The sequence below is a fragment of the Pseudopipra pipra genome, chromosome 6 (genome assembly GCF_036250125.1).
Source record: "Pseudopipra pipra isolate bDixPip1 chromosome 6, bDixPip1.hap1, whole genome shotgun sequence".
Lineage (NCBI taxonomy): Eukaryota > Metazoa > Chordata > Aves > Passeriformes > Pipridae > Pseudopipra > Pseudopipra pipra.
The window spans coordinates 44,538,383-44,550,962 of NC_087554.1; the positions used below are offsets into that span (position 1 = coordinate 44,538,383).

At 38.5% G+C, this 12,580-nt stretch overlaps 1 protein-coding gene and 1 long non-coding RNA gene across 2 annotated transcripts in view; one reads left to right on the plus strand and one right to left on the minus strand.

Moving 5' to 3' along the window:
- Positions 1 to 5,082, plus strand: part of TSHR (thyroid stimulating hormone receptor) — a 63,942-nt gene extending 58,860 nt beyond the window's left edge. Inside the window, exon 10 of the mRNA XM_064658903.1 lies at positions 741 to 5,082. Coding sequence (XP_064514973.1) covers positions 741 to 2,148 — 1,408 coding nt within the window. The 3' untranslated portion in view covers positions 2,149 to 5,082. The remainder of the gene's footprint in view (positions 1 to 740) is intronic.
- The window catches only part of LOC135416125 (uncharacterized), a 30,166-nt gene extending 19,893 nt beyond the window's left edge, over positions 1 to 10,273 (minus strand). Inside the window, exon 1 of the long non-coding RNA XR_010431448.1 lies at positions 8,491 to 10,273. This is a non-coding gene — a long non-coding RNA (uncharacterized LOC135416125). The remainder of the gene's footprint in view (positions 1 to 8,490) is intronic.
- Between the last annotated feature and the right edge of the window lie 2,307 nt (positions 10,274 to 12,580).

Consider the following 12,580-nt stretch of genomic DNA (forward strand, 5'->3'; position numbering starts at 1 on the left):
TTTTGTTACAATTTTTTTGAGGTATAGATGATGCTATTTGAAACAGAGATTACAATTGCAAACTAGCAGGAAAAGGAATGTTTTGTAGGACCTTTTCCAGAGGTTCCTCCTCTTGTTGAGTTCAGAATTAAAGAGAAAGAAAAAAGAAAAGGATACAGTGCTGTAGCAAGACCTGGAGAAAAGTGTGGGAGGGATTATAGCCTCAAGTCTCATACATTTTTTAACTGAAAAGCTTTTGACTACTGAAAAATTTTTCACTAGAAATACAGCTGCATCACACGGTGAAGTACAGTGATCCAAATCACCGCACTGCTAGTTAGCTGTAAACAACCTACAGAACAGATATTAAACTGATGGAAGTTCTGAGAGAAATTGATTTGTGAGCAACAGTGAAAAAAGAAATGCTGTATTATATAAGAAGTTATAAACAGTAGATTAATGTCTTGTTACATACTAAGAATGTAGATCCCAAAAAGGAAGAGGAATTATGGATACTAAACAAGTCAAATTACTACCAGAGACAGCTGATAGCAACACAGAAAGTAAAAATATAGTTAAAAAGAAAAAAGCCCAGAAGTGCTCAAGCTTATTGTACACTATATGTTCTGTTAACAGAAATATATCCAATTACATGTTTATAGCTATGTTTTTATTTGTGATGATTTGAAGTGTTCCCTTTGATTACTGTGCTCCAGTCTGACTAAAAATCCCAGAAATTATTTTTCCTGCTACTTTTTCAGGATCCTGGAGTACCTGACTTGTAACCAGAGCAGCAGCCACAGCTTTCATAAGAGATCAGTCAAAGCTCTCAGAGGTCCATTGTACAGAGATTACACAGAAGAATACACAGATCACATCGATCCTGTGTATGACACAAACACCAAGTTCACGAATTTTCAGGAAAATCCCCATTATTACATTTTCTCGGAAGAACATGGAGAAGCAAATCTTGGCTTTGGCAAAGAGCTCAAAAACCCTCAAACGGAAGATGTCCAGACCTTTGACAGTCATTATGACTATCCTGTCTGTGGAGGCAATGAAGATGTAATATGCACACCAGAGCCTGATGAGTTTAATCCCTGTGAGGATATAATGGGATATCAATTTCTGAGGATTGTGGTGTGGTTTGTGAACCTGTTTGCCATCCTAGGTAACATTTTTGTCCTTTTTATCCTTCTCACCAGCCATTATAAACTGACTGTACCACGCTTTTTGATGTGTAACTTGGCTTTTGCTGACTTCTGCATGGGGTTATATCTCCTCCTGATCGCCTCAGTTGATCTCTACACCAGGTCAGAGTACTATAACCATGCCATAGAGTGGCAGACTGGGCCCGGTTGCAACACAGCTGGCTTTTTCACAGTCTTTGCTAGTGAACTTTCTGTGTACACACTGACTGTGATCACCCTGGAGCGCTGGTACGCCATCACATTCGCCATGCGCCCAGATCGGAAGATTCGCCTCCGGCACGCGTTGGTTATCATGCTAGGAGGGTGGCTCTCATGCATTCTGCTTGCCTTATTACCACTGCTTGGGGTCAGCAGCTACAGCAAAGTCAGCATCTGCTTGCCTATGGACACTGAAACACCAGTGGCTGAAGCCTATGTTGTCTTTGTTTTAATGTGTAACATTATTGCTTTTGTCATCATTTGTGCCTGCTACATAAAAATCTATGTAACTGTGCGAAACCCTCAGTACAAGTCAGGGGACAAAGACACCAAAATTGCCAAGCGGATGGCTGTGTTGATTTTCACAGACTTTCTGTGCATGGCTCCCATCTCTTTCCATGCTTTATCTGCCATTATGAACAAACCGTTGATAACTGTCACCAATTCCAAGATTTTGCTCGTACTTTTCTACCCCCTCAATTCTTGTGCCAACCCCTTTCTTTATGCAATTTTCACCAAAGCTTTTCGTAGAGATGTGTTTATCCTGCTAAGCAAGTTTGGTATATGTGAGCATCAGGCTCAAATCTACAGAGGTCAGACTATTTCAGCCAAAAACAGCAGTGGGTCATACGGGCAGAGGATCAGCCGAGGGATAGGTCAGATTCTCACAAGCATTCAAGACCCAGTCAATGATTACCTTCCTGCTGTAACAGTGCAGAACCAAATTCTCATGGAAGAATGCAAACAAACTGAGCTATAACATCTTAAAGTACCACAGCCAAAATCTGGTCAAGAGGTGATTGTGCATACAGTGAATCAAGTGAGAAGATAACATTCTCCATATCCTTTTTCCATAGGATATCCCTTGCTATGTCTGAAAGTACCTTCAGAGTGGTCTTCTTCTGGACAAGCCACTCATTTGAACCTCTTGTCTCACACTTTTATCAGTGCAGGTCAAAAGTTGCTGTTCTGATGATAATTCTCGAAGTAGATGTGAATACTTTTTCTAACTAGGAAAATTTATATATAAAACCTACACAAATATAAAGTATACCCTAAAATAAAAAAAATTAAGGTAGCAGGAAACTAACAATACGACTTGGGGGTACTTACATGACTAAAAAAAGAACAAAGTTTTATAATTAAAATGAGATTAAAAAAAAAAGTTGAAGTTCTCAAACGCCTATGTATCAAAAGGTTCAGTTTGTTTTCTAATAGCAAATTTCTAAAACTTTCACTAGGCCTAAAATGGAACAGATTTCTTCTGCTTCTGTCATTCTGACCTAAAACAAATCTAGCCTTTTGGTTGCCATTCTTGGTTTAGCTGGGTGAAGTGGAAAAAGAAGCTTCTTCATACGGCTATATAGTGGTATATTTGTTTTGAAGATCACGCTACCCAGTCAAGTTCATAATGTTTGTATTTTTATTTCTGGATGACTGATCCAGTTTTTACCATACTCCAGTGCTGTTTAATCTCAGCATGTTTATTGCTCTGAAAACCCTGTAACTCCAGCTTTCTCACCACTACTGCTATCCCTGCTTACCTCTCTCTTACAGGGCTAGAATGACTTTCCCTTTAGCACTTACTATATTGAACTGCCTCAAATCTGCACTTAGACCACAGGAGTGGATCACCCCTTTGGGTTACTTCACTCCACACAGTTGCTGAATTGAAGGTTGACCTCCAGCTCCTCCAACATGTTTTAAGAACATCTATCTTGTAGTGAGAACTCTTATCTGACTTGTGTAATGTCTGAAGTACAACTACAAATCACGTGGTTTGCTTCTGGTTGGCCACAGCCTGTCTGTAGCTTGGGCACATACTTTCCACACTGTGCTTAAGGAAATCCAAGCTCAGATACAAGGAACAACTCATTTGCTCTGGTCTTTTGCTCCAGTGAAGCACTAAAGCATCCTTCTGCCATACCTGCTGCTAAATGGGGCCAGACCAAGATAAAGCTTGGCTGTGCTCAGTTCATTCATACACCACAAACAAATGAACTGGGGCCTGCCTCTCTACACCTCCTGCAGACATCAGGACTCAGGGTAGGAGCTGCTCTGCCCAGCTGGCTTGTTAACACTTGTGTGTCCTGAGTGCCAGCAGGATCAGATCTGTTCACAGCCAACTGCACAGACTAGCTCTGTAGATTGCTACCAAGATTACCATTGGTCATTTCACTCAGCTATCTGAAAGCCTTGCCATAAGAATGGAGAACACTGCATGAATATTTGCCTTCAGGTAGGTATTGTAAAATTCATTTTTTAACATCTATACTGGTTTTAATGGAATTATAGTCTTTGAGGAACTATAATTAAAGTGAATAGACAGTTGTCATATCTTTTATAATGTGAGCTAGTAGTATCCAAAAAATCACAATGGTCTAGCCCTTCAAATTGCTAGCTCCTACAGCTGGAAACTGAATGATTGCAAATGCCATGCACATGCTCTAATTCAAACTCAGTTTGATTCCTTACTTCTGGTTATAAACGAAAGCTGCCTCAGTGAGCAGAAACAAGGGCCTAGATTCACCAATTCCATGAGATGGTCTTATAGAAAATAATTAATCCATCACTGTTAATGCCATAAAAAAAAAATCTACAATATTGCATTATAGATGAATTTAGCTGCTGGTTCTGGGGGAGGAGCACACTTCCATTTTTTTGTTTTCAGCAAACTTTGAAATCGATAATGATTTATGACCTCCCTTTCTGTAATCTGGACTCACCCAGTATTGAAACAGAAACATAGCTTCTTAAGTGTGCAGATCAGCAAAGTTCCCTATTTTTGAAATAGCTGCATCTGTGATGCTCTGGCCGTGCTGGAGAGTCCCACAGCAGTACTATGTTGAAGTGCAACCCCACCCCCAGGTTCTGCCACCCTCCGATACTGGAATAACCATTAAAGGGAGAAAAAGTTTCCTGAGCGCCTTTAGTGTCTCAGCAGCAGCTAAGACAATCAAGTTCTAATGGACATTTATGCTACAGACTTCACAGATACCAGTGTACCAGCGGAAAAGAACATCCAAGCTTGAATCATATTCTTTTTCAGAAAAAGAGGAAAGACTAAATCAACATTTACATTAAAAATGCTTTTAAAAGTAACAAGGATCATTTATTTCAAACATCTCTTTACATTAAACCAGAATATTTGTTCCACGGAAATTAGTAGGACGTTGGAATGATGTGGTATGTTGGACTGACGCAGGTTGCTTTTGAATTAATACAGCTTTTGGCTGTTACTAATGGAGGACAGATATATTTACACATTATTGAGCTTTTCTATCTCTCATGATTGCATATATATTATTGCCTATTAAAAGAATTACGCAATGTTGCTTTTATCAATGAAGTTTGATATTTCCAGTTTGTCTTGCTTATTCTTCCTTGTGTTTAACTTTAATATTTTAAAAGCTACTGGAAAGGTCCAGGCAATAGACTTTAAATAATTCATTTGTCAGACTTTTTCTTGTAAATGTTTGTATCCTACAGATATTCTCTTCCATTTTTGCCCTCATCAATCCCTTCAGCCAATTTTGGTTTTGCGCACACCTTTATGTAATACTTGCTATTTTAAATCTGTCTGAGCAAGATGTATTATTTCTGGCATTCGGTAAGTATTTTCTCTAGAATACTTTAGAAATAATGCAGAGCACTGGAATAAAATGTTTTGTTCAAAAGAGGCTCAGCAAGTTTTTTCTGAAGGTTTTATAATATTTTTTCTATGGAAGAAGTAATACTATTTCTTTTGCACTCTACTTCCTTGTTCTTCTTGGTTGACCTACAGCTAAAAAGACTGACTGCACAACACACTGTCTGACACAGGTTTGGTTTTTTTCCCCTCCATCTTTAGCTGTGAGAGGGATATCCTAAATGGTCATCTCAGACAGTTCAGCAGGGATAGAAAAGAACAGTAGTAGTACTGCTGAGCTCTGGGATTCCAAAACCATAATTAATTACATCCAGGACAGTCAGAATAATCACCTAACTGCCATGAAGTCCTCTTCAAAAAACTAAATCTGGAATCTAATCTTTTCATTCTCCTTTAAATTTAATGTCTATGGTCTGCCACAGGGACTAAGGATTGAATACTTCATGAGAAAACACTTACATACAATAAAGATTGTGTGGTGGACTCTACTGCAGGAACTCTCAGAATAACTAACCGAATCTGGCCATATGCAACATGAAATAAGATCTCTCCCTCCCACTAGGTCTTCCCTCAGAGCAAATATCCCTAGCCTCATATTTGTCAAAATTTATGCTGCCAAATTTTATGTTCCATAATTCTTATCAGTAGAGAGAAAAAAAAAAAAGATTACTATCTTTGCTATATGGATCCTTGCATTACTTGAAAAAAAACCAAAACAAAACTCCCAAACATGTGAGGGACAACTTCCACTGCTGAAAACTGTCAATGTGATCAAATATTGGCTATCTTCACGTACCCTCCCTGTCCCAAAAAAGACACCTGACTTTCACTATCCGTGCACCTTGCCAATTACACCTGTAATTGTGCTTCCTGCTACATGAAGCTTTAGGGTGCAAGGAAAGCTTTTTCTCAGTTGCAGATGCCAATTGGCATCAGCTAGGGCAATTTAGCTTATAGGCTACAATAAAATCCAATGGGCCAACAAGTGACAAGGAGTAAATAGTTCCAGGAGGCCTACGAAGTATGTGCATAAGGGACCTGGAAAAAGGACTGAACAGTAAGATAACAAAGATTGCTATAATATCAAGATATTCAGAGGAATAAGAAAAACAGATGGCTATGAAGAACTATAGGAAGACTTCTTAAGTCTGAACGAAGAGGAATTCAATGTAGATAAAGTGACACACTTGATTAAAAACCCACAAATTGATATCTTAAATTACATGCTCTGAGTTGACAACCCCAATTCAGGGACAGGATCAGTAAAACAAGTTCATGAAAATACCATCTTATGCTTCCTGAAGATTAAAAAAGAAAATTACATTATACTATTGGGAAAAGAGTAGAACAATAGAAAACTAATATAATGGAATTAGAAAAGTTTTAGATTAGGGTAGCAAGAAAAATGAAAGGCTTGGAATTACAGCTAAGGAATCACTAAGTAAAGTAGGAGCCCTCAGACTAGATGGGAAATGACAAAGATCAGTGAAGTCAGGAGTAGCAGCTGAGTTGCTGAACTTCCTCTCAAAGGTTGCTGTGGGTCATAACGTTTACATGGGTTTACAAAGAAACTGAAAATTCATGGAAGAGAAAGCTGAGGAAACATACTAAACCTCCAAAAACTGTAAGACTGGGGATGCTCCTGAACTGCAAATATTCGGCAAATGGGAGGCAGTACTTGGGGACTGCATCATGTGTGCTTGCTTATTCTTTTATTTTTGGCCAACCACACACCATTAGCAGCTATCAGAGTCAGGATTCTGGCACAGAAGGACATTTGGTCTGCTCCACAGCAGCCACTTTTCTTATGTTCAACCAGGTCCCCTATTCAGACTGAAAAAGCAGCTTCAATTTCATCTTCCTTCAGTAGGCCCGACTTCAGAGTCCATGTAGATAAAAAAATCCAGCTGAGTGAAAAACAGCATACTCCCTGTTCACAGTGCTGCCTCAATGGATTTGACCTCACAGCTCAAGTGCTTTCACATGAGGGCAGAGGCTTCTCTCAGAACTCTGCATAGAAATGGGAAGAGACAATAACACCATTCTTTGGGCCTTCAGATAGCTCTGAGGTTTCAGACTGGAGGACAGAAAATCCTCTTTCAGGGTGGCAGAGAATGCCATTATTTCCTCTACATAAAGTTCTATGATTCTATTTACCTTATGTGGTCGTTATATGCTACTGAAGATCTCTTCATTCACAGACATTATAGAAAAAAGCTGTAAAGTTGAGCTGGAGCCCTAGTTATAAAGACTTGGAACATTCTCTGACCTTTGCTAGACAGATGTGGGTTTTTTTATAGAGTAGGTATCGGTTCTAGATGACACCATCTGCAACAGATCAGCTATAATCAAAGTACAGCACACCCTGCTATGGTATTTGGATTTTGAAAACAGCACAGGTAATTAAAGACAAGTTTCACATGACTACCATAACATTTTGGTTTATTAACATAAATGAGATGCACTTTTGTTTCTTTTCTTGTGGAATAATTAAAGTATTAACGCTCATAGCATAGTCTTTGGAAAACCTGTACCAAAAAAATATCCTTCAAAAGTGAAGCTTGATTTGAGTAGAAGCCCTATGCTTGTGTATTAAAATAAATCAAAACCTCCCTTCCAGGTTTTTGGGCAGGCCAATGAGTGATAGCAATATAATCTGTATTGTTTTTCTAACAAATACAGATGCCAGGTGTCTGCAGTCTAAAACCACTCAGTAATCAAACGGTTTCTGGGTTGCTGTTAAAATTGGACAGAGTGAGGCACAAAATTAGTTGGATATCATGCCTTTCCATTATGCCCTCGCCTCCTCCTTGGCAGGGATTCTGAAAGTATATGATATTATAGTGCATTTAGATGTAGGCTTTGTGGGCTAAGGACAAGATGTTGAAGGGCCCATCACCATGCCCTGGAACGGAAGATAGTTAAGAGGTCTTAGTGATGCACACTAAGACATTCTGAGAGCAGCGTCAAACTAGAATTCACACTGATTCAATAACACATCTGCATAAAGCTGAAACACTGCTCATCTGTTTAGGCCCTTCCATCTGACCTGACTTATTTTTGTGTGACTGGAAATCACGACATGAAAGTGAACAAATGAAGGCTCTATGAGGTCAATACACAGTATTTCATCAGCAGAATCATCAGTTTTAACTTCCTATCCCATCCCACACCTGCCTCCCCTCTCCCCCCACGTACACACATTGGTATGGATTTCCACAATACCTCGAAACACCAGGTTCTCAGCTTAGAAAGGATACCAATCCTGTGGAGTTTTGTAACTGCCTATCCTTATTTTCCACCCTGAAAATATTGGATAACTATTCCAAAACATGGAAAAGTCTTATCAACTGTAGCACAGCACTTGGACCTCACTGAGGTCATCCTGAACTTACTCCTTTCAAGAGCTTAACTTCTGTAGGATTAATATAATCAACTTGAATCTTATCCTACCTTTTTGAGGAGGACTTCTCTGTGCCATCCAGATTACATGCAATGACAGGGCTTGTCTGCGTGGCCATCTGACATCATATCCTTACTGCTGCACACCTTCCACAGTTCCACTGAAGCTTGTGAAGCTTTGTTAATGAATTCGAGGAGAAGGAGCACATTCATTTTTGGTTCTCAGCTACTCAAAATGCAGCTGCGATGAGGAGTCTCCTTTGGGTTCTCTATTTTTCTTCTCTCTTTTAAGGAATAAAATCTGTTGTGAACATCAACTTCATTAACAACCCATATCTAAGAGCTCTCTAAACAGTCATTACAAAGTGACTGAAATTGTTGGATTGTTACTTGCATATATACTGTGATATTTTTATAAGACCTGCTTTGCTGCCAAGAAGAGACTCCCTGCTTCAAACATTCGGACTGATAACTGGCTGGACTGCCAAACCCATGCTGGTTTCAGATGAAATTACAGTGGCTTTTCTTTGAAAAGTGAAGAAAAGTTACAGTACTCCATGTCTTCTGTGAAATCAAAGCTGCAACATATCAAACCTAAGAAGTAATAAGAGTTTTGACAAAAAACTTCTCACTGCAAATTCTGAGGTGTTATCTGGATGTTTCTTTTCTCCCTGGCTTGCTGCTGACACACACTCAACAGCACTGAAATACAAAGAAGCACCAAGGCTGTATTTGTGCTGCATGTACAATGCTGCTTTCAGTTTGACTGTAGTAAGAATTCCCTAAATGATGTGTGGATTACTGCTGCTGCCTAGAGGGAGCTGTGGAAACAACAGATCAATTCTTTTTTAGCCAGCTACAAATTTCCAATTAAACCCTGCAATGACATGTCAGTATAAAGCAGCAAGAAGTATATTTTCATTTAAAACTAATTAGGAGGATTGTTGATACACTGGCACATGCACTTTCTCATGAAGGTTCAGGGGGGAAAAAAAAAGTTTGTGTTTTTTTTTTTTTTGTATTTCATACATACACTTCTTTTTTGACAAGAAAGAACATTTGCAGTCTCTCCTTGATTTTTTTTTCAAAGGCTGGCTGCATTATTTTACCTTTTCCTCTGTACTCTTCATTTCCTCTTTCCAGTTTCTCTTTACAGCTCCTTTTGCTACCATGGAAGAAACCCTATACTCTGATTGAAGAATTACATTTTCCACCTACTATCTAAAGTGATTTAGGCGAAATGGCAACACAGCAACCTCAGGGAGAAAGTTGTTTCAGGATATGAAAATCATTCAGGACAGAAAATGAGTGCTAAAAGACACTCTAAATAAAGGTTAACAGCCATTTGATCTGCTAAAATTAAGAACTGCTCCCCTTTTCCTCTGCCCCTTCCCAAAACCAGCTTAAGTGATACATGCAAAAGTGTCTGTGATGTGAATGTACTTCTCCTTTACCTAACTCATTTTTAACACCAGTACCATCATCACACTTATCAAACCATTCGTCAACTCTCTAAACATACACGAAATTTCATTAGATGCCGCTTTATTGTTTTAAGACTGAAGCTACTTATGAAAATCAAACAGAGAAATCCAGCCTACAAAAACCAGTATGTCAAAAATATTATTCCCAGCACTAATGCCTTTTCTTTGTTAAAAGCTTGAACAAGGTGAGCTCAGGAGGAAAGAGCTTCCATTCTGCAACAATTTGAATTTTCTGAAACAAAAGGCAACCCTGTGCCAAAACAAAACCTATAAGCAGTATTTCCACAAGGTGAATTCTGCAATAAATCCTTTTTAAAAATGCTGCACTTCCCAGAGTGCTACGTTTTCCAGAATCCATTACCTGTTGGAACCAGACAGCCCACCTCCAGTCAGCCAGTTCTTCCTGAGGGAAGAGGTACAGCAGGATTCCTAGGAGAAATTGGAAAAATCAGGCAGCTAGGAGCCTTGGCAGGCAAGACTACCTTCCTTATTTTGCTAGTCAAAATGGTTTTCTCCATCACCAGCAAAAAAGGGTTTTTCTTAACCTTGGCACTAAATCCTGACAGCTCCGGCACTTGTAAAGCAGCATCCCAGCTCTCTTGGGATTCAAACGTTGTCCTCTGTTCAGACACTTAGAGGAATTTTTCCGCAGCGCAGATCTCCTTCATTTGATTCCTCTAGCGAAGGAAAAGCATTTCTACCTTGACAGAATCACATGTCCACACGTAACATTTTTTGCTGTTACAAGATTTCTGTAAAATTATTTTTACAGTTCAGTGGTAGTCTTTGTTTTGGATTTGCTACTGAAATATACTTATCCAAATTAAACACCATGTTTTCAGTTCAGTAACTTTTTATTTCCAAAACTGAATTAAAAACGGAAACAAAGCTAGATACATAGTTATCATTAAAAAGCATTTTAAAATAGCAGTTCACCAACATCCATCTTCAGAGAGCAGTTTTTGACCTATGGGGTAAATGGGCAACTCAGTATCATTTGTAATGTAAAGTACTATTTAATTTATTTTCTGTCCATATTCTTTATTTCAGATAACTTTCTTTCAGGTCACATAAGGGCATCCATATTTATACTACCTCAAAGGATGCAAGTGCACAGGCACTTCACACAAAAATAATTAGGAAAGATTTCACTCCAAAGCCAAACATGTATAAAAAACAATTTTCTGAATGTTATATATCCACACTGAAGGTCAAATGTGGTTCAACTGCAGTTCATCTGACTGTACTACAGATGTCATTACATCTAAAAGGATTAGAGTTTAGCATAATCCCATTAGTGATAAAAACAGTTTGAAAAAAGACTGCTGGGATCTGCTCTGAAAACAAGGGGCAAGTCTTTAACAGAGTATTTCACAAACAAAAGTCTGAGTGAGAAAAAAAAACAACCACAAACTCAAAAGCTGATACAGTTGAAGACTTGAATTGTAAGGAATAATGTGTAGTTGAAACTAAATGGGGATATACTGAAAGCTACGCTAATATCCCAAGATTCTTATCCTTTCATACCTCTGCAATGGCAAGAAACAAGCTATAAAAAAAAAAAAAATCAGACAGAAAAGAAAATTCATGTATTTTTAAATATACTTGATTTTGAAAAAAAAAAATCCTTGTAATACTTTGCTCCAATACAGCTGGGAGAGTGCAATTAACATTTAGTTATAACATTCTGACCTTTCCTTACAGGAATTAAATCCAGCTTTTTTCATGTGTTTTAACTTGAGTAGCTACTAATTTGTCATCATTCTGTTTTGCCTCCTCTTTTTAGGGTCCTTTTGAAAACATTTTGGCCAATATAACAGGCCATTCTTCTGACCTGTTTTTCTTATGTATATAAGTTCAGAGACTGATGATCTCTTTTGATAAAACATCATAATTTCTGATATTTATCCAGAATCAACTCCAAATCCTTTTCAAGTAAGGCAAACATTATGGAAAAAGCAGTACTGTGTTTTTTCAGACTTGTCCAAGTGTTGGAAGGCAAAGAGGAGTATTAAAATGGGGGAGGGAAGGAAAGAACCCTTGAGTACCAGGGGAAAAACCCAAACCAAGACACATCACTCCTTACGAATCTTCGTTTGCTATACCTTGACACCACTATAGCTAAAAGATTATGCCAAAATCCCACATTACAAAATACAATCACCATAGAGGCAGTTTAGCTTATAGCTTACTTTCTTTCTAATTATATTAGAATTTCAAGTTCAAAACTTAGGTTTAAAAATAAATCACAAGTCATGTCTCAAGGTACTGCTTTTAGACAAGAACTAAAAATATGTCAGCTGCTTATGCTAGAAAGCAATTCTGTCGGATTAGATTAATTGATGAAGACGAAACCTTTTTGATCAGCCAGCTATCATTCAAGAACTCTGCATTTTACTTCTTGATATTGTCTTGCACTTCCACTTACAGGACTGGCACTGAGAAGTCACACAGAATGTCACAGGTGGGTTTTGAGTGTCCCCAGAGAGAGAGATTCCATAACCTCCCTGGGCAGCCTCTTCCAGTCCTCTGCCACTCAGTGTAAAGAAGCTCCTCCTCATGTTGAGGTGGAACTTCTTGTGGTTTAGTTTATGGCCATTACTCCTTGTTCCTGTCACTGGGCACCATCTAGAAGAGTCTGGCACCATCCTCCTGGC